The sequence below is a fragment of the Phyllostomus discolor genome, chromosome 7 (assembly GCF_004126475.2).
Source record: "Phyllostomus discolor isolate MPI-MPIP mPhyDis1 chromosome 7, mPhyDis1.pri.v3, whole genome shotgun sequence".
Classification (NCBI taxonomy): domain Eukaryota; kingdom Metazoa; phylum Chordata; class Mammalia; order Chiroptera; family Phyllostomidae; genus Phyllostomus; species Phyllostomus discolor.
Window position 1 is genome coordinate 3,865,386 of NC_040909.2, and position 27,912 is coordinate 3,893,297.

General features: G+C 62.7%; 1 protein-coding gene across 4 annotated transcripts in view; it reads right to left on the reverse strand.

Annotated features, from left to right (window-relative positions):
• Positions 1–1,742: 1,742 nt before the first annotated feature.
• The window catches only part of MAPKAPK3 (MAPK activated protein kinase 3), a 28,988-nt gene continuing 2,818 nt past the window's right edge, over positions 1,743–27,912 (reverse strand). For 3 of the 4 annotated variants that reach the window (XM_028518224.2, XM_036030277.1, XM_036030275.1), the window contains exons 3-11: positions 9,882–10,021; positions 8,688–8,752; positions 8,147–8,226; positions 6,390–6,513; positions 5,125–5,200; positions 4,668–4,792; positions 4,162–4,247; positions 3,808–3,888; positions 2,936–3,088 (exon numbers count right to left, since the gene is read on the reverse strand). In XM_028518224.2, coding sequence (XP_028374025.1) covers positions 2,936–3,088; positions 3,808–3,888; positions 4,162–4,247; positions 4,668–4,792; positions 5,125–5,200; positions 6,390–6,513; positions 8,147–8,226; positions 8,688–8,752; positions 9,882–10,021 — 930 coding nt within the window. Of the gene's footprint in view, positions 3,089–3,807; positions 3,889–4,161; positions 4,248–4,667; positions 4,793–5,124; positions 5,201–6,389; positions 6,514–8,146; positions 8,227–8,687; positions 8,753–9,881; positions 10,022–27,912 lie in introns of all 4 variants that reach the window. The other variant, XM_036030278.1, reaches the window with a different exon arrangement.

Below are 27,912 nucleotides of genomic sequence, written 5' to 3' on the forward strand. Positions count from 1 at the left end.
CTTCCACTAACCACCCCTGCTGCACACTCGGGTACAGGAGGAGGCATGGCCTCTCCCCTGAAACAGCGATGGGCCAAGCGTGGCCGGGACGAGTCTGTCTCCGGGACTGGCAGGCAGACGGACACCCGAGCAGATGCCGACACTGCTGAAGCCCCGGCGTTGCGTGTGACGGCACACAGGCGGGAGACCGACACAAGCCCCGGGGAGAAGCACAGGCAGGCAGAGCCGAGGGGCACACAGTCCCTGCTCCAGGGTTCTGCTTAACCCTGTAACCTACCAGGCACCCTGCCCAGCTGCTGGGGCACATATGTCCCTTCTTCAGTTTAAACTGGCCCATGACATCTCCTCCTCAAGCCAGGTCCTTTCTTCACAGACGGTCTCCAGCCTGATCTTCGACAGGTATTTGTGTGGTATTTTACTCTCCCTCTTGAGTGTGAACTCCCTGGAGTGTGTCGCCTGTCTGACACTCTCACGCTGCCTGCCCTGCACCTTGTCCGGGGTCTCAGGAACAGTGGGTGCTCAGGAGCTAAGGGAAGGAGTCTGTCTGTACCCCGGCAGCTTTGTGACCGGACAGACTCCACCCGCCTTTGCATCCGGCCACCCTTTCACTGGACAGAGTCCACGACGAGGGTCGGTCTGAACCGCAGCCTCCGTGAGAGCCCCAGACTTCAACTGGGGAGCCAGAGGCCCTTCAGAGAGTGCGCCGCCCTCCGTGAAGCCTAGGGCGGGAACCAAGTCTCGTGTGCCGCAGCTCTGGAGAGCGGGCCCTCGGGAGTGAGACCCCAGGGGTGGAAAATCCCAGGGGTAACCTTGGGGCTAGATTGCCTTTCCCTCAAGCAACTAACTGCGAGCACTTCTCTCCTTGATGGCCGAGGTTGCCGGGGTGGCAAAAGGGTGCCGGGCAAGAGGCGTTCTCCCGGCCCCGCACACGATAGTTCACATGCCTCATGGCCGGAGCCCCCAGACGGCTCCCCGGGTGGGCACTGGCATCCCCAACTACACAGTTAAGGAAACTGAGGCAGGAAAGCTGGAGGACTCGTCCAAGGTCGCCAGGCTGGGAAGCAGCACACATCTCCGGGCGGGGAGCCTGTCCCTGCCTTCCAGCAGCTCCGCACCTCCCCCACGCCCCGAGGAGAAGGGAGGAGGAGGAGGGCGAGCTGCTGCTGCTGCTGCTGCAAAAGCACAGGCCGGTGCGCTCTCAGAAATGCAGGAGGTTTCGAGATAGGACCTGGGAGAATATGCCACAGTCAGGGCCCCCCACCCCCGCCCCAGGCTGCCCGCAAGGGCCCCCGCGGGTCGAGGGTGCTCCGTTGCCGTTGCCGGAGTAGTCAAAAGACAGTCTCCAGTGTCCCGCCCCCTCCCCTCCCCAACATTCTCGCTGCCAAATGAAATCTGGCAGCTTCTGAAAATAGCTCAGCGCTGCAGCAGGCACCGTGCCTGCCCTTCAGCAGGCTGGCACACAGCTGGGGGTGGCCACCGTGGGAAGACGCTGGCACACGCGGGGCTGGGGGTCAGCCTCACACACACTGCGCCGGGCGGCACAGGGCTGGGGACACGGGGCAGCTGCCATCCCTCCGCTCTTCTGACCTTACCACGCCTGGAGAGGCCCCGGTGGTGCTGGAGCCAGCCTGGCACGCGCTGGCACCCTCCCCAGCAGGGCTGAAATCACCAGTGGGCATGAGCGGCTGCCCTGGGCCACTTTTGTCCACTCATATAGACAAAGAGAAACACAGGAACCGGGGGAAAATGCCAAAATGGTGTTTATTAGCAGGGTTGCCCTATGTGACGTGGTCTCGGGTTTCCCGGCCGGGAACGAGGCCGGGAGGCAGGCACTTGTGGCCCCCGTCTGGGGCAACTCGGGGCCGGGTGAGCCCGGACTGGCAGGGAGGAGCGCCATCCACTCCCGCTCAGGCCAGGCGCAGACTTTCAAAGCGCCACTCAGCAGCCCTCCACTGCCTCGGGTCTGATCCGGAGCACAGAGACCCCTGATGAACAGGGAGCCTCTTGGTCCTGCCCCCCAGCTATCCCCTCTCACAGAAGCACCCAGGAGTCCACCAGGGTGGGGTGGAGAACGAACCGTTATGGAGAGGGGCTCTCTTGCCTGGGATGCCGTGGCAGGTGGAGAGGTGGAGGCAGAGAAACGGTACCAGTTTTTGTCACAGTGACATTTTCCAAAGTAGAAAAGCATTAAAAATACCTCCCACCCTCCGTTGAGATGAGAGGCCACTCTTTGGGTTGGGGCTAGTCACGGAGGGCGGGGCCCAGGGAGCGGGGAGGAGGAGCTCCAGGGGCGGGCGGGTCCTGTGGGATGATGGGGTTGCAGTGAGATAGGGCTGGACCACCCAGGGAGACAGACAGACTGACCCTGTGGCCTTTGGGAGGCCAAAGAGGCTGAGCCTGAGAGGAACAAGCGGTGGGAGAAAGACCGGCCTCCCCAGAAGGCAAAGGCGGAGGACCCTCAGTGGCCCCTTCTCCCTCCCCTGCTCCCTCACTCAGCATTCACAGACAGCAACTCTGTCCCTGGTCACCATGGCAACCGATGGCCCGCTGCCTTTCCCAAGGCCAGGCCATCAGCCCACACCGCAGGGGGGTGTCTTCGTGGAAGGAGGGAAGCCCAGTTGCGAAGCCCAGTCGCAACCGCAGGTAGCCTGCAAGTCCAAGGCCACACCCAGGTCGGGGCAGAGCCGGGGCTCTCAGGCCCCCCTGGGCACAGGCACGGCCCCTCTCTATGGCCTGAGCCTGGACTGGGGCTCCGAAGGAGGCTTGGGGTCACAGCCCCCCCTCCTGAAGTTGTAAGTGACAGATTAAAACACAATAAAACAGTTCTCTTGTTTAAAAAAAAACAACGGCCCTGGGCCCTCTGGGGCAGGGCCTCGGTCCACTGCAGTCCGTCCCCCAGGCAGGCTCAGGGGCCGGCTTCCCCGCCGCCCGGGCACTACTGGTTGTTGCAGCCCTGCGAGGCCAAGGAGCCGCCGGCCTGCTTCTTCCTCCGCTTGTTGAGGAGCCGGTTGTTGGAGGCCTTCAGGTCCTTGATCTTCACCTGGTCGTAGTCCACTCGCATGGTGGCCAGGGCGCTGGTCATCTCCTCCTGGGGGCAGAGGTCAGGACGTGGGGACCTCAACAGCCATCACCCTCCCGCCCGGGCAGCCCCTCCATAACATCAGGGGCAGCAACGGCCACCTCTGTCTGTGGCCCGCACACCCACTGTGTGCCCAGCACTGGCCCGCCCGTCTGCACCACACGATCCTTGGTGGCAGGCACCGTGCTGGTCCTCCAAGGCACAGGAAGTGCCTTAAGGACTCCCTGGGACCACACCAGGGTAACCAGAACAGGAACCTGGAGCCGTGCCGCCTACTCAGAGCCACAAGGCCCGCAGGGGGCGCTGTCTTACTGGGCGCGCCGGGCACTGGAGCCTGAAGATTGTGCCCTGGGAGTCTCAGGGCTCAGAGCGGCTGCCCCACACGCTCGGACTCGGCTTCTGCTGAGTCTGGAGCCAGGCTGAGCCCCTCCCAAGTGCTGTAGATTATAAGACGGCTTCTGGCCGGAGCTTGGGTCCAAAGGCCTTTCCCTGAGCCCCGGGCCCAAAGCCCCTCCACTGACGCAGTGAGCCAGGAGCACCGCCCTGAGGGGGGCAGGGCAGCTCAGGGCTGCACACGCCACAGCGGGCCCCCTGGTGCTGTAGGAGATGCCCTGTGCACCCGGCACAGGGCAGGAGCTGAAGACCCAGAGTCTGGCTGGCCACCATCCTGGAGTCCTGTTTTCCAAAGCCCTGGAACCTGCGGGGAAACCGAGGCCGAGTCCACCCACCTTAACGTCGTCCCAGTGGTCTTTGTCCTCCTGCAGCACTCGGGCCGTGTGCAGCGGCGTCTGTGGCACCACCGTGGATTGCTGCAAGGAGCCCCGAGCCCGTGGGTTAGGGTCTGCCCGCACCTGGGGCCTCACTGGCTCCCTCCCCGCACCGCTTCCTCTGGTCTCTGATGGGGAAACTGAGGCCCAGGGAGGTGAAGGAGCCTGACTGGAGCAGCGGGAAAGCGCAGTTGTGGGGGTGGGGGGGCACTACCACACATCCGTGGCCCGTGCCCAGGCCTCCTGAGCCGCCACCCTCCTGCCCTTGCCACCCTGGCCGCCACCCCAGCCGCCAGAGGCCCCGGCGGTGCTCACGTTGATCCAGGGATGGTTCATGAACTGTGTGATGCTCAGCCGCTCCGTGGGGTCCGTCTTCAGCAGCAGGCGGATCAGCTGCTTGGCTGGGGAGGGGGGGTGGGGTGAGGTGGTGGAGTTCCCCCGAAGCCTGCTCCGCACCCCACCCACCGCCCGCTCTGCACGTGCTCCCAGATTCCCAGCCCACAGGAATAGCGAGCTAATAACTGCCAGCGTCCGGGGTCATCTGTCGAGCAGCAACGACCAGCTGACAGGGCAGGCTTGTTTGTGGGCCCCGCAGGGGAAATAGGAACGAGGCACAGCAGTTAGAGGAAGTGTCGAGGAGGCAGATTTTGAGCCGATTTGACAGATAGAGAAACTGAAGTTCAAAGAAGTCTGGCGACTCGCCCGGGGCCACACAGCGGGGCTGCGGGGGGAGCCAGCGCCTGCACACAGGCCGGGCCGGCACCAAAGCGGCGTCTCCCCGAACAAGGGCCGACGGGGTCCAGGGCAGAGCGGTCCCTCACCGTCCTCGGACACGTCCGACCACTCAGGGTTGGGGAAGCCGTACTGGCCGAGGCGGATCCTCCTCTTCATGCCCGGGGAGATGGCCTGGCCGGTGTTGGAGTAGAAGGGCGGGAAGCCGCACAGGCTGGGGGAGAGCGGAGGGCGTTTGGCGCAGGCGTGGGGCAGTGCAGGGCGGGCCCTTTCTCCTCCCCCAGCCCCCGCCTGGGGGGACGGGCGGCCAGACATCACCTCTGCCCCCAGCCCTCTGCCCCGGGCCCCAGGCTCTTCCCAGCCCCCTGCCCTTGTATGGGGAGGCCTTTGGGAGGCCTTGCAGGCGGGCGTCCCGAGACCAGAAGGGTCCCGAGACCAGAAGGGAAAGGCAACCTGCTGCGGGAAGAGTGACCCGCTCCGGGCTCAGCAAGGGTGTGTGGCACTGAGGTGCCTGGGGTGGGGGCGCACAGGAAGTACAGTACTCACAGGATGTACATGATGACACCCAGGGACCACATGTCACACGACTTGTCATACTTCTCTGGACCCAGGACCTCAGGAGCTACCGGAGCAGAGGGCGGGGGGTGGGGGGGGGGCTCTCAGCTCCAAGGGTCTCGCAGCCCAGGCGGGAGCCTGAAGCCTGGGCAAGGTGGGGAGCAGGCACCCAGACTGGGGGGCAGGGCAGAGCCGACTGGTGTCTGGCACCTTCTGGGAAGGCAGCATGCGTGTGAAATGGGGGGAGGCAAACAGCTCCCAGAAAAAATTAACCCACACTGAGGCTGCACTGTGAGAATGACAGTCTCCCCAGGGCAGGCTCAGCCTTGGTGAGGGTGGGGGGGGTGGGGGGGAGAGGGCCACTCTGGGGCTTGCTGAGGTCCTGCCATAGGTGAAAGGGCCACCAGCTGTCCTGTGTCCCTTGCCCCCTGAACAAACAGGGCAAGGAGGGACTGAGGGCGGGGCTGTGGGCTCCACTGCCACCTTGGCTACCATCCCACGGGACCTTGGTCTTCCCGGGAGGGCAGAGCGAGGGGCAGGCCAGAAGGGTTTTCTGAGTTAAAATCCTGCAAAATACGTCCTGCTGAACAGAGAGCGCCACGGTCTCGGGGCTTCCCGCCCCTTCAGCCGCTGTCTGGGAAGGCCCCGCTGAGGGAGAGCCCTTGGTGAAGGGGGCGTTCCCCGGCTCTTGGGCCGGGCACTGTCCGAGGGGACTCTTCCAGGTCTGGGGCGTCCAGCTCACAGGGGAGCGAGGAACTTCTCCAGGAAGCGTGAGCGTGCGCTCACCCCAGGCCCTACCCACGCCCTGGCCTCAGGGACCCTCTCCCACGAGACAGACAGGCGGCTGCAGCCCGATCCCTCTCCGGGAGGAGGAAAGGCCCGCCCACTTTCTGAATGCGAATCCCAGGAAGATAAGAACCGGGAAGGAGAAAAACCGCCGCAGCTGGGCTGCGTCCGGAGCTGGTGGCAGCCTTTTATCGCGTATATATTTAGAGCTGCCGTGATGTCATTCTGCTCACAGGCCACAGCCAGAATTTTCCTGGATCTATTTTCAAAAGCAGAAGCTGAAGTTTGGGAGAATATTTTTTTGCAGCCTCCGGAGCCCCCCACCCCATCACTGCCTCCGTGCAGGCAGAATCCCCCTCCCTCCTTGCGGGCTTTAATCCTCTGCCTTCTGCAGCCCTCCCCCTGCCCCAGAGCAAGTGCCGCAGGGCTCCATGGGGGTGGGAGGTACCCGGCCTGTCCCCGGCACTCACCCACATAGTAAGGAGTGTAGCAGGGTGTCTGCAGGGCATTCTGGGTGGTCTCCTTGGCAAAGCCAAAGTCGGTGAGCTTGAGCACCGCGTCTTTCTCCTTGGACGTGTAGAGCAGGTTTTCAGGCTGGGCCGGGGAGAGCAAACGTCAGTCTGGCGTCGGGTACCAGGTGGGGGCAGAGCCCCAAGGTGACCTTCAGCCACACTTCCTCCCCCTCTCACTCGAATCAAAACGATGCAGGAGGAACCAGTCCATCTGCTGAGGAAGACCTGGGCCTTTGTCTCCAACAGCGTGGGAGAAATATGGAAAAGACTGAGGTGGCTGGGAGGTAAGACCCCTTTCACAGAGGGAAAACTGAGGCAAGAGTTCAACGTTGTAAAGCGCCAAGTGCCACAGAGAGCCCGGGGACAGGAACTTCTGAGCCTACGTTGGTGGTGCTCCGTGAAATGTCAAGTGAGGGTCCTGGGGGAAGACGGGTGCTCACAAGAGGTGAGCAGGGTGCTCGGTGCTGCCAAGCACAGGTCCTGCACCCAGCCCCGAATGAGCCAGCAGGGCCACCCCACCTGAGGACGCTCAGCGAGGAGCCCCCTGCGGCTTAGGCCCCTGGAGCTGCCCACAGACAGCTCTTCCCAGCTGCAGAGCACAGAGGGGACGAAGGGATGAGGGCAGTGGGGAGGTCTGCCTGGAGGAGGCAGCCCTGAAGCTGGTGTTTAATGAATGGGTAGGAGCCAGGCCCGTGGAGAAGCGCAGAAGGACAGGGTGTTGGCTGAAGTCCCAGAGTGGAGCGACCTTGGATCGGGATAAAAACAGGGAAGCAGGTTTTGCCTACATAAGGGAACCCCTCTGCTAAAGGTTTTCCTCCCCTTGGGGAAAAAGGAAGCCAGGGCCCAAACGAAGCCGGGGTTCAGCAGGTGAGTGTGCCGCAGCTGCACGTGCATCCAGGATGCGAGAGCTGTGCGGCTGGCAGGGCCCGGCCCGGGGAAGGCCCTGCTGTGGCAGCTGGCCCTGCAGCTCCTCTGCCCAGTCCCGGGAGGAAACGAGCCTGAGGAGGCCGCGCTGCTGGCCTGGGCACAGGGCCCAGGACTCGCGGGTTTCGCTCCAACGGTGGCTGGCACCTGCACGCATACGCAGGGCTGTCTCCGTCTGCCTTTCTTCAGGCTGAACCTGACGACCCCTAAGACCCTGTCCTTCCCAACAGGAAGCTGGGAGAACGGAGCTCCAGCACCCGCCACGGCCGTGAAGTCCACCCACAGGAACAGCGAGCAGGCCTAACCTATGGAAGCTACGGCTGGCACCTCACAGAAGTGTCCCCAGCAGTGTCAGGCAGCCCTTGCCCGAGGCCCAGCCCTTCGCGTGCTCCCAAAATTCCTTGCTGAGGGAACAAATGAATGAGTGAACCCTAGGGTGGCAACTTCATGGCCTTGGGCAAGACACTTAAACTCTCTCTGAGCCTCGGTTTTCTCATCTGTCAAATGGGCACTGGCAGCCAACCTCACAGGGTTAGGGGAGAGTTAAATGAGATGCCTGCCAGGGCCTCCTGGCTTGCAGTAGGCACTCAGCCGTGCTTGCGGCTGTTGGCATCAGGCCGTTCAAAGGAGTCGAGGAGACCCCTGTGGCCAGGGCAGAATGAGCACGCCGGAAGCAGGGAAGGGGCTGAGCAGACCAGTCCAGGCCAGCAAGCAGAGGCCCCACCTACCGGGCGCCGGGCGCCATGGGGGTGCGGATCCCACTTCCCTCCCCGCCCCAGCCCGGGCCTTACCTTGACATCTCGGTGGGCGATGTTATGGCTGTGCAGGAACTGGATGGCCGTGCCAATGTCACGCATGATCTCGGCGGCTTCTGCGGTCACAGCGGAGGGGGGAGCGATGCCAGTCAGAGGTCAGGTGGCCTGGGGTGCCCCCCCCCGTGCTCCCCCAGGGACGGCACAAGATGGCGGTAGCACTCCTGCAACCCAGGACCCCCATTCCATACGCCTGCCCCAGGCACCCTGATTTCCTCTGAGGATGCCCTCGCCCACCTAGACCTCTTCCCTGGGGCCTGGGCTGCCTCTCTTCGGCTCAGCTGCTGGCCGGTGCCAGAAGCTCTGGGGCCTCCTCCCAAGGCCACAGACAGCCCATCTCCAACAAGGTGTCATAGACCCACGGAACTCCTTGGGGTAGGGGCGCTCTGTCTCAGCCTCTCTCGGTCAGCTGGGGAGACCACGGTCCAGAGAGGAGCAGGGCCTTGCCCAGCAACACACAGCAACTCAGTGGGGTCCGTCTGAGTCCGAACCCCCCGCTGACCCAGCTGCGCGCATGTACCTCTCTCAGTGAAAGCCTGGTCGCCCCGCTCCTGAATCCTGCTGAACAGTTCCCCGCCTTCCATGCTACAAGAAAAGGGGGCTATAAGCAGGGAGAGGGAAGCTGGGCATCAGCCCGCCCCCACCCCAAATCAGGGCCTGGGCCCTGCTGCTCATCCCCTAGGAACAGTCCCTGCCAGCTCCCTGTGCCCAAACAGCCTGGAGCGTGGTGGCCTGTCTGCCTGGTCGGACTGAGCTCTCAGAACTAGGGAGGGCGTTGTCCTTCCACTGGCACCGCCCCCACCCCCACACACGTCTCAGTTTCCCCAAACGAGGGATGTCAGTTATCACCATGCCCACTGTTTTCTGAGCACCTACTGTGTGCTGTGTCCTGGGCACGTGCTTCATGAATGCTGCTGTGTGACCCTGGGCTGGTCCCTTCACCTCTCTGTGCCTCAGCTACCTCTTTTGTAAAACGGGGACCATAGCACCAGCCCCACAGAGTCGGGAAGACCGAAGCAGCAATACACGTGGAGCACTTGGAACGGAGTCAAGTACAGGGTGAACGCACACTAAGGTCTTCCTCCACGTTTCACACGGGGGTTGGAGAGGTTCAGAGAGGTTAACAGCTGCCCAAGGTCACACAGCTAGTGGGGGACAGAGCCAGGGTCTGAACCCCAAATCTGACTCAAGACCTACTAATCGGTAGGATAAAGTGGGCCCCAAAGGCAGAGGGAGAGGAGCTGGAGGCCCAGACCTGGGGCCCAGGGTCTGAGGGAGGCCAGGGCTGAGCCACGGAGCTCGTGGGAGGAGCCTGGGGTGGAGGAGGCTGCACTGGGGCTGGCGCCGGGTCCTGCCTACCCAGCATCTGATGGGACCGTGAGTGCGCAAACCCGGCAAGAAGGAGAAAGCTGAGGGGACAGTGCGTCCTGCTCTTCCCCCCACCCCCACCCCACCCCCACCCACATTCAGGTGTGGTGCCTCCTCTGACAGCTTGCCCAGCCCCTCCTGGCAGAGGGGACAGCACCCCGGGGAGACCACCTTCCAGCCCTTCCAGCCCGTTCCTCCCACCCTGGAGTGTGATCTCCTGGGCCAGGGCCTGCCACTGCCCCTCTGCTCCTCCTCAGGGGCCAGGGGCCCTCCCGGGCCAGCTATCCGGGCAGACAGCCCCTGGGAGAACAGCAGGGGCCCGGGGACCGAGGGGGCACCGCCGTACCACTCCATGACGATGAGGAGGCAGCGCTTGCTGTGGTGCATGTTCTCGTAGACGTCCAGGATGCGCACGATGTGGGGGCCGCCCGAGGCCTGCCAGTGGTGCTCCACCTCCTGCCGGGCCTTGGGGCTGTCGTACAGGAGCTGCGGGCGGGTCGGCACGGAGGTCAGGCGCACGGCTGCCACCCTGGTGGCGCCACTGGCCTTGCTTTACAGAGGAGGACGTGGGGGAAGGGGGCTGGCTGACAGCTCGGGAGGGTCCCGAGGCCAGAGAAGCCCCTCCTCCCTCCCTCCCTGGGGCAGCACGTGGAGAGGAAATCTAGCAGGTTTTGAAGTCCAATCACACCACAGCCGCGGGATCCCAGGCCAGGGGCCACGCTCCCTTGAGGCTCACTTTCACCATGGGAAGGCACGAGGACCGAGGACCCAGAAAGAGACTCTGGGGGCAGAGAGGACCCCAGCTGAGGGCGGTCACCACCTGGTAGGGAGAAGGCTGGGCTTGGGGCTAGCTAAGTTCCTCCAGTGACTCAGTGTGACCTCAGGCAAACATCCACAGCTCCAAGCCGCAGCCCACAAGTCTGCCAGATGGAATAAAAACAGGGTCATGTCCACAGGATGCACGATGGCCAGGCAGAGAGCAGGCGGGCAGTGCCGGGACCCTTGCTCAAGGGGACTCAGCCCTGGGCTGTGGCTGCCAAGCACAAGGCCCATCACCAGAAATGAGCACGGCCCTGGGGCGGCCCAGCTCAGAGCGGTGGGGGAGGGGAGGGGAGACATGCAGCGGGAGAAGCCCAGAACCGGGAGAGTGGGGACCAGCTGTCCCCGGGGCCCCGCCACGTTTGTTTTCTAGCTGAGCAGGGCTGGGGACCAGGGTGGGAAACCAGGGCTGGGATGCGGATCAGCGCCCACCTGTTGGGCACACACAGGACTCTGGGCCACCCCTGGCCTTGGTTTCCTCCTCTGCCAGCACCCTGTGTGGGGAAGGCTCTGGGCCGAGCTCCCTAGGCAAAGATAAACTGTTGTGGGGGCGGGGAGGGGGAGGAAGGCAGTGGGCTCTGGTATTCGCTGCCCCTTGGCTGTTCCTCCATCCCTGGAGCTGCTCACTCACCCGCCTGCCCTTGCCTGGGAGTGCTGGGCGCTGGGCAAGCCCCCCGCCGGCTCTAGTGGCCCTGCTCCACTCCCCAGCCTGGAAACCCAGAATCCCTTGCTCCCGCTGCCGTGTCCTCCCACAGAGCCCCTTGGTTTCCCACACCCACACAGCTCCGGCTCACGGTGCTGGGCACAGATGCTCGGTCACCCCACTCGCCGCGTCAGCTTTGCCCCCGCTCTGTCCTGAGGTGGCTCCAGCTACAGGACTCAAGACACACCGTCCTCCCTCCCTGTTCTGTCTTCTCCGCATCCCTCGTTCACTCGGCCTCCTAACACCTCTCCCTGCCCCTGGCCTGGCCTGGCCCTGGCCTGGCCTGGCCCTGTCCTGTGGGGACCCCAGGCTGGCTCCTGGACCCCCTCCTCACTCTGCCCTGCTTCGGGCACCTTTGCCCACACCAAAGTCCCCTCTCTCCTCTCAAGAACTCCCAAGCCCACAGCTGGAAGACTTCTGGTGTGGTCTTCGGCCCCACCTCTCCCCACGCCCTTCACTCCCCACCCCATTTAAGTCGACCCCCGCACCCTCACCTCCTCCATCATACTCTCCTGGCTGACTCCTCCCCAGGTGCGCAGGGCTCGCCTTCCTTTCCTGCCTTATTCCTGCTTCCCCTGCCCCAAACCCTTCTGGTTCTGCCCGAAGAAGGAACGCGCTGGTCCCAGACGAGCCGCACCCTCTCGAGTCCGTGCCTATGCCGAGCACTGTTCCCGGCTGGCTCCTGCTCTACTGGCTCAACTCGAGCCTCCCTCTAGGCTGGAAGCAGAGTGAGGGCAGAGGCAGGTCAGGTGAAGCTGGGGGTCCCTGGCTGGGGCCTGGCTCCTGAGCAAAGGGGGTGGGGGATGGAGGGAAGGAGCTGGGGGTAGGGGAGGGAGGAGAGGGAGGGGAAGGAGGGGAAGGAGGGGAAGGAGGGGAAGGAGGGGAAGGAGGGGAAGGAGAGGTGGGAGAGGAGGAGCCAGAGAGCTTCACAGGTGGGGGAGATGGAGGGGGCTGCAGCCGGTGCTGCACTGCGGTGGAGCTTCTCACCAGCTCCCATCCCACTCAGTCCCTGTTTAGGGGACTGTTTTCCACACAAATGAGAACAGTCCTTCTCCGAGCGCCAGGGCCCTGAGAGCAGGCACAGGAGCAGGGAGAGGGCTGGGCTGTCCCACTGGACCCCTGCGGCTGACTCTGAGTGGGGTCCCAAACCTCACAGAGCCTCGGTTTCCTCATCTTTCTTCCCCACAGCTAGAGTCTTCTTCTCTTCCCGAATCCCCCCAATGTCACCTCCTCTCAGAAGCCCTCCCTGACTGCCCTGTTTAAAGACGGCCTCAAGAGACCCTCATTTTCTCTCCACCTTCTATTCTTCTTCCTTTATGTAAATATGCTTCGCTTATTGAGTCCTGTTTTACACACAGGAAAATGCACAAACTCCACTAGTGCGGCTCAGTGAGCCGGCCCCTCGCACGCGCCCCTGGAGCTCGCACCCCGCCAGGGTCACACAGGAAGCTCTCCAGCTCTCCGGAAAGCTCCCTCTCCCTCCACTTCCCTCCTGAGTGGCGCTTGCTCACAGCCTGCAATCAGCTTGACCCTTTTTGATCACCCTAATCTCTCTCTCTCTCTCTCTGTCTCTCTCTCACACACACACGCACACACACACTGCACTTTCAATGTGCCTGGCTGTTTATAAAGGGCTCCTTTACAAATATTAGGAGGAAGGGGCTTCCTTATCCCCATTCTTTAGCTGAGAAAGTGAGGCACAGAGAATAGTAGTAACTGGTCCCAGATCACACAGCTCCTTCCCCAGCTGGGAGGCCGCCATGCTGGCTCCCTCATCCGACTGCGGCCCTGAAGGGCAGTGCCAGTCAGTCCAGGCCCCCTCGGGGTCCCGTTGGTGGGGTACAAGACCTGGCACGGAACACTGGCTCGGATAGTGTTTATAGATTCAATGACCAAATCTGTAAGCGGGGGGTCGAGCTATGCGCTATGACAACAAACCTTCATAGTGCATCCTGAGGACAGGGCAAGGGTAAACTGAGGCCGACTCGGGAAGGCTCAACCACTGAGAGACGTGACAAGCTGGCCGAACTCACCCCCCACACACCTCGCCCACCCTCTCCGGGGAACCGGGCTTTACCTCTTCCTCTAAGGAGCCCGTCCTGACAGCTCCGGCCCACAAGGCCATGCTACACGCTGGCTTCATCCATGCAAGTACACGTGTCCACGCTACCCTCCATAAAGATGTCTCCCAGCAAAAGCCCCATCTTCCCCCTGGCTGGCGTAGGTAGCTCAGTGGATTGAGTGCAGGCTGCGAACCAAAGTGTCGCAGGTTCGATTCCCAGTCAGGGCACATGCCTGGGTTGCAGACCATGACCCCCAGCAACCGCACATTGATGTTTCTCTCTCTCTCTCTTTCTCCCTCCCTTCCCTCTCTAAAAATAAATAAATAAAATCTTAAAAAAAAAAAAAGCCCCATCCTCCCAGGCACGGGAAGCAGCACAGGGTGAGGGGACAGGAGGCCTAGGTTCCACTCCTGTTCTCAGTGTGACCTTGGGATCGGGGACTGAAGAGTTGGGAAAGTTTAGTTTAAGGTAAATAGTTATAAGCCCAGCAAGAAATGTATGTGTTAAAGCTTTTGTCTCAGAAACTACAGAGAAGGCCCACCTGGCTGCTGGGAAAAACAGCTGCCCCCCCCCCCCCCCCCCGGGGCACTGCTAGAGAGGACCGCTGGGGCACAAGTACAGGCGCCCGGGCGGGTGTGTCCCAGGGAGCGGCCGCCCCAGCACAGGACTCCCGCAGTTCCTTCTACCTGACCACACCCCTGAATTCCAAACCCCCTCACCGCGACTCGCTTACTCCCTGCTGCAAAGACCTTGGCCGGGAAAGAAAAGACAAGATGGTCTGTTAGGGTAGGAACCCGCCATCTTCTCAGATCTCCTGCCACCTGAATAAGGGACCATAAAGGCTCGATTGCTGTCATTGCTTTTTGGGTTCGGCAGTGACAGGCAGACTGAATGACGGTGTCTTTTCCGGTTTCACTTGGGCCAGCCCTTTGCTTCTCGGGCCCCTGTTTCCCTAGTGCTAAGGCGCAGGGCTTGGGCTAGACTTGGGGGAAGGCAAGGACAAGGGGGACCACTGGTCAGGGGCTCCTTGCAAAGTGCCTGCTGCAGCCCCACTCCCACATCCCTGCCCCCCCGGAGTAGCTCCTGGGTCTCCCCAGCCCCCATTTCCAGATGCTTGAACCCAAATGGGCACAACCAACATCCTGGTCCCCAGTCACACTTGGAAGAAAAGACGGGTGGCCTTCTGCCAACCCAGCAGACCTGGCCCTCTCTTCACTCCCATCCGACATGCCCTGGGCTTCCCCAGGGGTCCGCTGAATCGCAAGGGTCTGTGGTGGCTCCTGGGCAGCCCCCTAGCTCCTGCTGGCACCCACCAGGAGCCCCAACACACCCTGGAGACAGAACCTCAGCTTCCTCCTGAAGGAGGGGCTCCCGGCTGTACTTGGGGTGTGGACCCCAGTAAAGAGAGCCGAGCGTGGAAGGTGAGATGACGTTCCCTTGAACGAGGGATCCTGTTCTGCCTTGTGCTCTGATCAGGCGGCTTCCACCCCCTCTCCCTGCACCGGCCTTTGCCGAACTCTCTCACCTGTCCCCAGGCCCGCAGCCGGACGGCCGAGACCCCTACATGTCCCACTGGACTGTGGACCCCAGCTAAGGTTGAGGGCAGGGGGGCGAATGCCCCTCCAGCGTCACCAGGTGGAACGGGGGTCTCAGAACTGGCCAGGCTCCTCACGACCTCCCGCAGCACCCCGTCCTACCAAGGACGGCGGTTACCGGGGGGGGGAGGAATCCTGGAGTCCACGTGGGGGCCAACAGCAGCAGCATCTGACTGTCTGGAAAACAGCCGCAGTGTACTACTAAACACTCTTTCCTCCCGGATCTCACGGTAATGAAGCCCGGGCGCCACCCTGTGAGGCCAGCGGGGCGGGGACCATCGGCCCCAATTCACAGATGGAGGAGCGAGGCTCGGGAGGATGAGGTCTTCGCCCTGGGGTCACGGGGCTGGAGGACCCAGGGCTGGAAGCATCCAGACAGCCCCTCCCCATGGGAAATGACAGGAGGGCGTGGCCCCGAGCCGAGGAGGCACTGGCCAAAACTCCCACTTGCAAGACTCGGGAAACTGGTTCTGAGATAAATGTGCACAGAGGTGCATGGGTGTGTGCACAAGCAGGGGAGTGTGGGGTGGCGGGGTGTGTGCTTGGGAACTCGGGTGCACGCAGGGGTAAAGGTGTATATACAGGTGTGTACGGGTGTAGGGAATGCGGGGCCTGTGTGAGTGTGTGGGCCATGGGTACGCATGTGTCTCCAGCCTCTACGATGTTGACTCTGACCCCCAGAGAGTGGGACCCTTCTATCTGTCCTTGTATTCATCCGACATCTGCTGCTTCTCTAAAGTGCCTGGCAGGAAACTGGGCACAGAGAGGTGCCCCAGAAAGGCTGGGGGTCTTGTTGTCACAACCCAGCCTGTGACAGCCTTGCCCAAGCGGGTCACCAGGCGCAGACCCCTCTGCCCAGACCTCCTCCCGCACTGAGGCCTCAGCCCTGCCGCGTTGCCTGGAGCTATGGAAACACTGCCTGCCTTCCTGGAGGACGGGAGCTGGGCTGCCTGCTGCAAAGCTACGTCCTTGGGACCAGCCCCCGGGAGCCTTCTCCAGCCACCTCCCAGCCCAGGAGGGTCCACCGGCCAGGCCCACAGGCCCGCCTACCTCCCAGTGTCCACAGCGTCTCATCTGTCTCACACACAGAGGAGGCCCCAAGGCCACCGGCCCGGTCCAGCAGCTTCCCCCATCCCCCCCGCCCTGCCCCCAACCCCCACACTCCCAGCCACTCAACCGGCAGCCCCGGGCTGCTCTGTGGCCTCTGACAGAGCACCCACTCCTTCCGGGGGAAGAGAGCCAGGCGACAATCTCTCCCATCAGTGAGGCACTGGCAAATTAAGAACTATGAGCGCTGGGTTTCAGGACAACCCACAGCCTACAACAAAGGGAGCCGCCCGGAGGCTGGGACGGGCTCCTCTCGCGCCTCCTCTCGTGCCACCGTCGCCACCGCCTGGGGGGCACTGCGAGTCCTCCCCGTTCATTCCCTGCCCGGCTCCTGGACCACGGGGTTTCAGGGAACTTCTATTCCGATTCTATTTAGAACAAAGACAAAGAGAAAATGTACCAGAAACCCACGCCGGTTCATAACTGTAATCGGGCACGAGTGTAACTCTGATCTTCCTGGGAGTCTCGGCAAAGAAGCAAGAGGCGAGGAGCAGCACGTGCCGACGCACGGGACTCTTTCCCAGCCCCGCCCTTCGGGGCGTTTCGCAGTAGCTGCCCTACAAGGGGGAAGGGCAGCATCCTGCCACGCCTTCCACGGTAATTCTGCACGAGATACAGCGTCAAAGGGGCGTGTCCCCACTGGACCCTGTTGAGAGGGAGGCCCCGGGTGCCTGAGGGAGTGCCACAGGGAGAACGTCCCTGGGCAGGTGCTACCTTGGGATTCCAGCTTTGTTTTGGGCCAGAGGAGGCAGAGGAGAAAGGTGGGAGGGGCCGGCATGTCCCCGACACCTTCCCTCCCGCCCTGGGGGTCTCCTCCAAGCCTCAGGCAAGGACAGAGCTCCAGTGCGCGTGCTCAAGGCCCATCACTCAGGCGCCAGCAGACCTGAACAGAATACTATAGAAAAACAGGTATTCTCAACTCACATTTCTTTCAGTGCAGGGAACCTCCGGTCTCTCCAGAGGGAGGCGAGGGAGGAACAAAAGCACTGTGAACCCACCACACTCCCTCCTGGACAGGGGGTTTTCACGTCCGTGGGCCCTGCTGGCTCCCAGGACCATGGGTATTGGGGATTACCTTCCCGTGGGGATGCAGCTCTGGTTTTCTGAGACACCACTGGACTAGCAGGGTTCATCTTACAGCCAGCTCCTGAGCGCTCCCTGCCCTGAGCTGTCGGGGCCGGCCAGTGGGCCCCTTGCTGGCTGCTCCGCTCACTCAGAGCAGAGGCCTGCCTTGGCCGCAGGGATGGGCCGGGGCGGACCGACCTGGAGTTCATTCAGTGTTCAGAAGCAGGACCGTCCTTAAGGCCTCGGTGTCTTCCTTGTAAAGCCAGAGTCGCCCCCCCTCCCCCAGGCCCTAGAACCTTCAGGAGAGCTGCCCGCCACCATCAGACCGGGCCCTTTAGCCCCAGTCTCACACCAGACCCTTGGTGTGTGCCATTATTCACACACACACACACACACACACACACACTCATTTCCCCAGCTCTCCCAGCTCCTCACGGGGGCAAATGGAACCAATTCGCAGCTATGGATCAGGTGGCCTCACGCCAGAGTTCTCGCCACGTCCTCTCCTCCTCAGCGGCTTGCTCACTCGGTGCCGCTGACCCCACACGCCCAGCCCAGTGGGATGCTCACCATTCTGGTCAGTGTGACTGTCCCTCCCTGGTGCTCTGCCAGGGCTCTGCTGGCCACGGTGCTGGGTCACAGACACCGCCTCACTCAGGGCTCAGCATGTCCTGAGAGGGCCCACACTATCCCTCTCCCCTGCCGGGAGGCTGCAGCCCAGAGACGGTAAGTGACTTGCCCAGAGTCACAGAGCTGAGCAGTGAGGGTCCAGACTGGCACCGGCCCGGTGGCCTCCAGGCAGTGGGAACCACGTGGACAGTGTTGTGCCCCTTCCACATGCACCCCACTCCCCGGCTCTGCCTCTGCGGTCACTAGTGGCGGGTGGTCCAGAGCCCCTGCCCTGGACCAGCCGTGTTGCATCCTTAGCTCATGCCTGTCCACAACCACACCGTTGACCATCGTTTTTGGCTGAGGAGACGGCGGCACGGGGAGGTGTTTGGTTTCTCCGGGTCCCACGGCCCACACAGGCCACCTCCAGGTCCAGGAGTCCTTTGGGAAGCAGGACTGAACCCTCACGCCCGGGGAGGCCTGCCCATCTCCCAGACCCCCTCCTGACCCCTGCAGATCTCTGCCGGCAGAGGGGCGGCGGCAGGCCCAGCGCTGGGCACCTGCTGCCACAGGCGCTCTGTCCGCAAGGATCTGCAGTCTCTGGACGGGGTACTACCCACTAGGATGCTTGATGGAGACATAGAGCCTGGGGACCTAGTCCTGGCCCCTTGCTGTCCCGGGCCAGAACCTGGCAAAGCAGGGAAGATGGGAACCTAGCAACAAGGAGGGCCCCAAACAGCTGCCCCCCTTCCAGGCCAAGGCCTGAGCGCCTGATGGGGGCAGGGGGACAACTGACAGGCTGGGAGCCTCCCTGGCTGCCCACCCCCAGTCCTGGGAGGGGGGGCGTGCCTGAGGCTTCAAACTGCTGTGTCCCCGGGAAACTCCGCCAACAGAAGAGCCAACACACATTTTGGAATTGTCAAGTCTCAGGACCTTAAGACCCCTCCGATTTGCTCAATTTCGGTGGCCTCAGTTTACCTGCTGCCCACCGGCCACAGATAGCCTGGAAACGAAGGCAGGGGTGCCAGGTCTGGGGAGGGGCGGAGCAGGGAAGAACACTTCCAGAAAGGGGGAGCTGAGCTGTGCTCCTAGGTGGGGGCAGCGGGGGGAGGGAAAGCGGGAACAGGAGTGCTACCTGGGGCGAGCGGTGGGTCCCAGTGTCCCAGGGAGTATGGCCCCAGGGACCACGCATTGGAAGGACCAGCTGCGGCCACAGGTCAGACGCAGAGGCCAATGCCACCCTCCGCTTCCCCGTGGCCGCAGATGGGCCATTCAACCTCTGAGCCTCACTTGGCCCAGTCTAGAAAATGGGGACGGTGACAGTCCTCACGTTCCCGGGTGACTGGAGGACGGGAGCTGCCACACAGAGGGCTCACATCAGCACGCGCCAAGTGCACGCTGAGAGGAACTGGGCCCGAGGTTTGCTGGGCTCTAGGGCTCTCCGGGGCTCCCCTGATGCGGCTTGTGCTTTTTACCCCCACCCCCACCCCAGTTCTCTGGACCCCGGGGAAGTGCAGGTGCGCCCTCCAGGACCCACTCTGATCCAGCAGGTCCCAGGAAATGGCCTCGGATCCCGGGAGGGGCAGGACTGGACTGTGCTTTGCGAAAGTGGATCGAGAACCTAGAACTGAAGACGGAGGCGTAGGCAGACATGACTCGCCTCTTCGCACAACCTCAACAAAACTGCAACTAAAATTACATCGCTCAGAACCAACAGAAATCGAGTTGAATGGAAGTCTGACAACTAGGGAATTCAAGAAACCACATCCATCCAGACTGGTAGAAGGGGTGCAGGCTAGGAACAGGCTGGTCCCTTGCCCACCTGTGGTGGATAAAAATTTGGAGGGATATCTCAGGAGCGAGGAGTCCCAGCCCCACACCAGGCCCCCCAGCCCAGGGTTCCAGTGCCAGGAAGGTCAGTCCCCACAACTGCTGGCTGCGAAAACCAGTGGGGACTGAGTCCGTCAGCGGAAGAAAACGCTGGAATCCCAAGCAGTTCCTCTTAAAGAACCCACACGGACTCACCTGCTCAGACTCATTCCTCTGGGCTCTGGCACTGGGGTGGCGGCTTGAAGGGCACCAGTGGCATGCGGGGGGGGACTAAGCTATCTGGCATACAAGTGAGCAGAGGCCATTGTCCCTTTTCTGGGCCCTCCCCCCACAAGTACCGAAGGCTGGTCCCGTATCTAAGATTCCATCCCCCTGGCTGTCACTGTTTGATCCACCTTGGGGATCCCCAGAGACTCTGCCCCACCCAACGTACGGGCCCACCCCGGCTGCTTTCCCACGTGAATGGCTGGTCTCGGCTCAGGCTTCACGACTGTGTAAACCCCCTCCAACAAGCAGCAGCTGGCTTCAGGAAGCCCCAGGCCCAGGCTAGCGGCCTAGAGTCACAGCTTGGCTTTGCCTAGAAATCTCCCCGCGCAGCACACACAGCAGCTACCTCAGATTGCTTCACAACTCAGGCAGGGTGGCCCAGGGCCAGACACGGGTGGGGGCTGACCTTGGCCTGCACCACCTGGGAAACCCTAGGGCCACTCAACCTCTGAGGCACTCAGTGGACAGCTACAGCCCACGCTGGGGCACCACCACCCTGCGCCTGCACAGCTGCTCCTCCGAGGAAGGAAGAGGTTGGTGGTCAGTGGTCACGGCCAGTCCTTGCAGCTGGCTGGCCTGGGTCCGTCCCTCCCATTGATCTCCCAGCAGCAACCAAGGCTCACCTACAAGAAGAGGGTGTCCAACCACATGAGGGGCACACCTCAAATACCCAGCTTGGGTGGTAGGGGAGGCTGTGCCACTGGACCCTACAGGACACCTGCTACATTAGGCCACACTACCAAGACAGAGTCAAAGCAGCTCTACCTAATACATAGAAACAAACCCAGGGAGGCTGCCAAAGTGAGGAGACAAAGAAACATGGCCCAAATGAAAGAACAGATCAAATCTCCAGAAAAAGAACTAAACGAAGTGGAGATAAACAATCTATCCGATGCAGAACTCAAATCACTGGTTATAAGGACGTTCAAGGAACTTAGTGAGGACCTCAGCAGCGTAACAGAGATCCAGTCAGAAATGGAGGATACACTAACTGAAATAAGAACAATTACAGGGAAACCACAGTAGAGTGGATGAAGCTGAGAATCAAATCAATGATTTGGAAGATAAGGAAGCAAAAACCAACCAGTCAGAACAAGAAGAAAAAAGAATCCAAAGAAATGAGGACAATGTAAGCAGCCTGTGGGACAGCCTCACGCATTCCAACATTTGCATCATAGGGGTGCCAGAGAGAGAAGACAAAGAGCAAGAAGTTGGAAATCTATTTGAAACCATAATGAAAGAAAACTTCCCTAATTTGGTGAAGAAAATAGACACACAATTCCAGGAAGTTCAGGGAGTCACAAAGAGGCCCACTCCAAGACACATCATAATGAAAATGCCAAAGGTTAACGATAAAGAGATGGGAGGGAGGAGGGAGAGAATGGGTGAGAGGTGAGGGGATTAAGAAATACAAATACGTAGCGTATTACAGGGTAGCCATGGGCATGTAAAGTACAGTACAGGAAATGGAGCAGCCAAAGAACTTACACGCATGACCCGTGGACATGAATGAGGGTGGGGGGACTGCCTGAGGGAGTGGGGGATGCTGGGTGGAGGGCGGCAAAGGAGGATAAATCAGGACAACTGTAACAGCATAATCTATAAAATATCATTAAAAAAAGAATCAAGAGTCTACTGATCCTGTTTTGCAGTGAAAGGCTCGGTGAGGAGGGGCGGAGCCCCAGGGTGGGGAGAGGATGGTGGGCTGATCTCAGGGAGGGACCCTGGTGGGGGGGCCAGCGAGACTGGGAGCTGGGTACCCAAGCCAGGGAACTCCCCTGGCTGTCCTGTCCGCTTTGGCAGACCGGAGGAGGGGCACATTCCCACTCTCCCAGGCGGCATCACCTTGACAGCCCTCGGCGCCTCCGTGCGTCCTTCCGAGCACGGTCCCCTGTGCAGAGTGTGCAGTGGGCCTCCCTGAGCCCCGGCCCCCACCGTGAGGCGGGCGTGCGCTCTCCTCACACCGCAGCCCTGGGGCTACTGGCACCTGTCCTCCGGGAGGAGAAAGAGTCCCCTTCTCCCAGAGGTCACCCACCCACCCACCGAGCAAGTGGCGGGATCCCAACTCCCTCTGCCACGCACGCCAGGTGCCAGATTCCCGCCTTCCGCCCACAGCCCTCCCGGAGGGGGCCGAGGAGGGGCCGCGCCAGTGCCTCGAGACCCCTGCGTGCGTACTCAGAGGGTCCAGGGTTGTTACCCTCCTTCAACTTCTTAGAAGAAGAAAGGACTTTCCTGTCAAAACCAGCTTCACAATCGGCGAAGCGTCACTGTGGCCGTTTCTTCCCCGACAGCATGAAAACGAGGCCTTCCTCTCGTCATCAGACTGGGGAGGGTGAGCAAGCACAAGCCTTCCGGCCTGCTCTCAGAAATCACGTCCCTTCCAGGGTCCCGCCTCGCGAGGAGGCACCGCCTCGGCCACGGACTCTGTGCTTCCACTGGCCGGCTGTGCCGCAGCGCTGCCCGCAGGGCCAGCACAGGGCCGAGAGGGGCAGCGGCCACCTTCCCCGAGCAGGGGACGGCCAGGGCAAGTGAGGCCATGCCTAGGGGACCCCTACTGACACCCCCCACCCCGCCCCACGCAGTCCATGCCTCTGCCCTGCTCTGGAGAGAGGGCACCCAGCACCCTCTAGCTCTCGGAAGAATGACAGCCGGTCTCTTGAATGTGCAGGAGATGTCACAAAGGTGACAAAGGCACAAGAAGTGGGGCCTGCAGGGGAGAGCCTGGACGAGCCCCGGAGGCACGGTGCAGTGACCCCAGGGAGCCTTCTTCCGACTCCACTTCCCAAGGCCTGCTCTCCCGCCCTCCCACTCCCTCGGCCTCATCCCTGTCCCTGCAGCGCTCCCCACAGGCCTGGCTGAGCACAGGCAGCCCTCGCCCCACTCGGGCTCCTCCCAGGGAGGCAAGGCCACAGCTTCCAAGCTCCCCTGGCCCCTGGCTCCTCTCTCTCTCCTCCTCCTCCCGTTCAGCCAAAGGGCTCCCAGGCTCCAACACACACGCAGCCGGCTCCTAAGAAACCTGCCGCATCTCTCTGGTCCTGCCATGGAACCCCAGACACGAGGAACGGGAAGCAGGGCAGGGGGAAGGCCCGGCCCTCCATGAGACCAGGGTGGTGGCGGCCTCGCAGCGCACAGAGGGACACGCCTGCCATGGGGACGGGCTGCAGCCATCACCCCGCTCCGCCAGGCCTTCCCAGGGCAGAGACGCACCTGGCGCGGGCTCGGCCTGACTCGGGGTTTAACTGGGCCATGGAGTCCAGGGGACTCGGGGGTCTTCAACCCGAGCCATAACCCCAGAGCTCCCGTGCCTCGCAGAGCGCCAGCCCTACCGCTGCTGTCGCCGCGGCTGACTGCTCCCCGGGGGGCCTCATCTGCTGGCCGGCCCAGGGGAGGCCCCCTGGGGCGCCCTCCGGCCGGCCTCCATGCTACCCACCCACTTAAGGAGAGCAGCCAGAGCAGGAGACGAGGGGGGGCACTGCCCGACAAAGGGGGCCCCGGTCCAGCAGAGCCCTCGCATCTTACAGATAGGTGGTCAGACCGTGGCGTGGGGGAGGCCCGCTCCTGAGCCCCAGCGGAGCCCAGCATACGGGGAGGGCCGGCTGAGGGCCACGACCTGGCTGCCAGACAGGCTGGGATTCCAGTCCAGCCAGGGAGTGTCCCTGCTGTGTGACAAGTGAGCGAGCTACTTTGCCTCTCGGAACCTCAGTCTCTGCCCCCGTGGCACAGGGGTGACAACACCCCATTCTTAGGTTCTGCCGCGCTTGTGTGTAGCTTGTGGGGAGAACTCCGGAGAGAAATGAGTGCTCTTGTCCTCAGTCCCCCGGCCACGTGCCACTGCCTGCCGGAGAACACGCACAGCCACACAGGCACCTCTGCCGCCTCCTGAGAAAGGAGTTGTTTGTGCTGGGGCGACACCTACAGAAGGAGCTGTGAGTCCCTCCTGCAGGCTGCACTGGTAGGAAGGGCCCTGGACCTTCACGCCTCTAAAAATAGCCTCTGAGCGTCACTGAGGTGAGGGGTCAGGTGCAGGCTGCAGGCCGGAGCTGGGGTGCCCCTGCCGGCGAGTGCCGGGGCAGCATTCACGCAGCCATGCCCTCCAAGGGGGAGGCAGGTGGGGCTTCACACCTCAAGCCCTCACAGGCCCTCCACAGGTTCCTCTGTCGGCTCCGGGGCCTCAGGGCCTCGTTTAGGCCCCACGCCAGAGTCTAGCTGAGCCGTAAGAGAGACCCACAGCGGAGCTGCGGCTGCAGCTGACGCCCCACACTCCACGGGGGGTGCCTCGGGTTACAGTCTTGGCCCGAATGCTCCTGACTCTGCTGCTCCAGCTGCCAAGGCCACCAGCACCTGGTCAAGGCCGGCAGCAGGAGGGGGCACTGTTGAGTGGCCAGGGGCTCCTCTTTCCTATCCTGCCCGCCCCGCCCCCCTCCCACTGGTGACTAGGGTGCACCCCCAGGACCTGACCAGCCCCTACCTGCCCTCTGCCTGCCCTCGGCCCGTGGGCTGCAAGGAAGGGGCCGGCCAAGCCTGAACCCGTGAGACAGACAGAGGGACGAGGCCTGGGAGGGGAGGGACTGAGCGGCGGCAGGAGGAACGGAGCCGAGGAAGAAGAAAGGAGAGGGACAAGGAGGCAGAGAAGACAGCGCCACAAAGAGAAAGCAGCAAGGACGAAGCCCGTGTCTGAAGATAAAGGGAACCTTCACCCCAGACCGGCAAGAAACCCACGTCAGTAGTCCCAGTGTTTCGGGCCTGCCCAGCACCGGAAAGGCCTCTCCAGGCTCCTGGTGCCCCCAGACAGCCGCTTCACACCCCTGCTCTAAGCTCTGCTCCCGTGGCTCCCACATAGCAGTGACACAGGCCCTGATCCACTCAGTTCCAAAAGGGCGGGGTAGGGGGCAGGGGGGGCGGCCAGGGAGGAGCTCTTTCCCACCCCACCAGGGCTGGCTTCCCCAGATGCAACGCAAGTGAGTCCTTGTGAAGGCCGATCACGTGCCACCAAATCCACCCCGGCCGTTCCACTCGGGAGTTCTGCCCTCCGAGAGCGTCTGCTGGCCTGTGCTGTCACATGGCAGGGACTCAGGGACAGTTACGGCCACCATGACTGGATCCTGCTTTCCACCCCGCGCTCAAACCCAGGGCCTAACGCACCACCAAGACGATGGGTTTGCAGAAGACCTGAAACTGTCCTTATCCAAGGTCACTCGGGGAGAAAGTCGGGGGGAGGATTTCAAGCCCAGAGCCCTGCTCCTCTCTCAACCCCAGGAAACCCTTCACGTGGGGTCACACGAGATCTCAGATGGACGGGGGGGGGGGGGGGGGCAGGGGAACCGAAGCCGTCCTGGGAACGCATGGGGCCCGGGGCCGCACCGCACTGAGACGGGCAGACCCAGGCAACCGGGAAGGACCGGTGCGTGCTCAGGGTATGGGGTGCGGGAACGCCCCTCCCCTAGGGGTCCTGCCTGGGGGCCCCCAGCTTTGGATACACAGCGGCCAGTTGCCAGGCTGCTACCCGAGGAAGCCAGGGGGCCGCAGACTGAGAAGCTCCACCTGCTGCCCCTTGCAGGGGTCTCCCAGGAGAATCCAAAGGGAGAGAAAATGAGGGATGCAGGCAGGAAAACAGCTTCCCCAAGTGCAGACCTCAGCAGACAGTACCAACCTCCGCTATCACGGAGGCCTGGCCGACCGCGCACAGCCCAGACTGCAGGACAACCCAGACCGCCCGCAAGCCCCTGGGCACCCCAGCAACAGCGCTCCACCGAGGTCCTGGTGATGCTGGGAGCGAGCTCTGCGGGCCAGAGGGAGGGGACCACAGCCAGCAGCCTCTGGTGTGAGCAAAGGAGAGGGGGCGTCCCGCCAACCTTCCGTCCTCATCCTTCAAGGCCCCGCACAAATACTTCTCCGCCCGCAGAGCCCTCTGTCCTCCACAGCTCCCCAGGATCTGTCGGGGCCTAGACCCCAGCCCTGCCGACAGCGGCCACATCCTGCCCAGACAGAGGACCGCAGGGCAGGGGGGAAGTGGGCCTCCCCCACAGGCACTGAGCCGTCCGCACCAGGCAGGCTGTCACACACACCCTGTGCCTCCATCCGCACCCTCCCAGGCCCAGGCCTAGATGTGAGCAGGAGGTCTCCTCCCGAGCCCCCCGCCCCGGGTGGCCCAGCCCTGACACCCACTCGTTGACCTGGCTCCCTGCCTGTGGCACCCTGGGCTCACAGGCTGAGGATGAGCCGCACGATCTTTCTGAGGTGGCCCCTCGGCCACCGTGGTCCTTGTGCACTGGCCTGGTGGGGTCCCTGCCTGTCCACTCACGGGCATGCGACACTGGGTGGGCAGGAGAGGGGCGCAGACCCCGGAGCGGCACTGGGGGCGCAGCCCAGGCCGCCAGGCAGCTGTGGAGGACGAGGCCAGCCTCCTTCCAGGGGCCAAGTCTCGGGGGCCCTCCCACGGCCCCATGGCCTGGCCTGAGGCACGATGAGGTGACTTCAAGGCTAAGGCTCTGGCGTCAAACTGCCTGGGCTCGAATCCCAGCCCCGCCACTCACCAGCTGTGCGCCTTGGGCAAGTCGCTCACCTCTCTGAACTTCAGCGCCTCCCTCCAGAAAATGGGAATGAACGACGGGAGTTGGGGTAACACGTGTGTCCTGCGTGGGGGGCAGGGCCTGGCAGACAGAACGCTCTGGGAAACTGTTGGCTGTTTATGAGAACTCTGGAACCCACACCATCGAGGCCAAAGGCCTGGAGGGCTGGCATCAGCCCCCGGAGGGAAGTCCCAGCGGAGGGGATCCTGCCAGGAGGCAGGTGGGCGGGGCGGGCAGCTCCGAAACCGTGAGCGAGGCCAGCTGGACAGGGTGTGAAGCATCCCAAACAATCCGCAGCTGCTGAAAGTGCCACTGTTCACACGTCTTGGGGTTTGATGCCCTCCCTGGGATCCTCACTGAAAAAGCCGAGTGCCAGCCCCGGCAGCTCAGCAGGCTGCATCAGCACCTCAGACCGGTCCCTTCCAGGAGGGGGCCCCCTGGGGAGGAGCTCGGGGCAATGACAACACTACAGGGGACTCATGTACGGGGCGGCCAGCAGCCCCTCCACAAGCTTCCTGATACGTTGACTCAGAAACAAGTGACCCTGCGGAGGCTGATCTGACCGGTCTGGAGAGGTAGGTGAGGGGGTGGCAGCCGCCGAATGAGAAAGTACCTGGCCTACCTGGCAGCCCCACCCAGCCCCAAATCCAGATCGGCAACACCAGCTCCGGCAGGCCAGCCCCGCCCATGAGGCAACGCAGGGATCCCCTGGGCGTGCGGACCCGGTACCCCAGCACGCCATGCCTTGACGAAGACCAGCAGAGGAGCGCCCAGGGAGCCCTGCGGGCCTCCGACACGCTCCAGCGGTCGGAGGAGAGGGCCCCGCTGCCAGCCCCAGAGAGCAGACAGCGGAAAAGACGACTCCACCTCTCCTCCCCCGTGACTAGCCCCTCGGTCTCTGCAAGGCCCTTTACTGTTTTTATTTACCTAAGTGCCATGGTTACTTCTGCCTGCGGGAGGCTGAGGACCACAGGTGCGCGGGGCGGAAGTCAGGAGGGGAGGGGATCCTGGCCTCTGCTGCAGTCCCACCTCTGTCAGGTCACGTGGCTCCTGACTAGTAACCCCAGGCCCCAGCTTTCATGGATGTGACTAGGGTGGAGGGGCTGGGTCTTGAACGTGGTGGGGTGACTGATGGCAGACAGGCCTTCTGGGCAGTGCCTGGTGCAGAGCGAAGCCGGGGGGCGCCAATGAACCAGTCAGGCCTGGGAGGGAGCACAGGCAAGAAGCCAGCAGCAGGCCGTCCTCCAGCTCCGGCCCGGGGCCTGGGGAAACGCAAGACTGCACGAGCTGCGGAAGCTGTCCCCAGGAGGGGGCCCGAGTGAGTGCAAGGCCAAGAGGGCCACGTCAGCCTCAGGGGCCGAGGGGAAGGGGAAGAGGCAGGGCTCCTGGGAAGGGAGGAGCCTGCTCCTGTAGGGCCCTCGAAGAAGGGCAAAGCCGCAGGGACAGTGACCACACGGCTCTTCCTGTTTTGTGGGTGCCTGCTGGGCTCCAGGCTTCAGGCGACGCACTATCTGCCATCTAGGGCAGCAAGGCCAAAAGGGTGGGCAAGGAGAGAGGCTGGGGCTCCGGGCTTGGACTACCAAGGAGGGCAGAGATGGCCTGAACATGTCCAGGCCAGAAGACGAAGACAGCCAGCCTGAGAGACTGGGATGCAGGTCTGGGGACACACGGAGCCCAGGGGTCCCACTAGGCTGACTGGGCAGCTGGGTGGAGGGCTAGGCAGAGGCAGAGAGAGGGCTGACACCTGTCG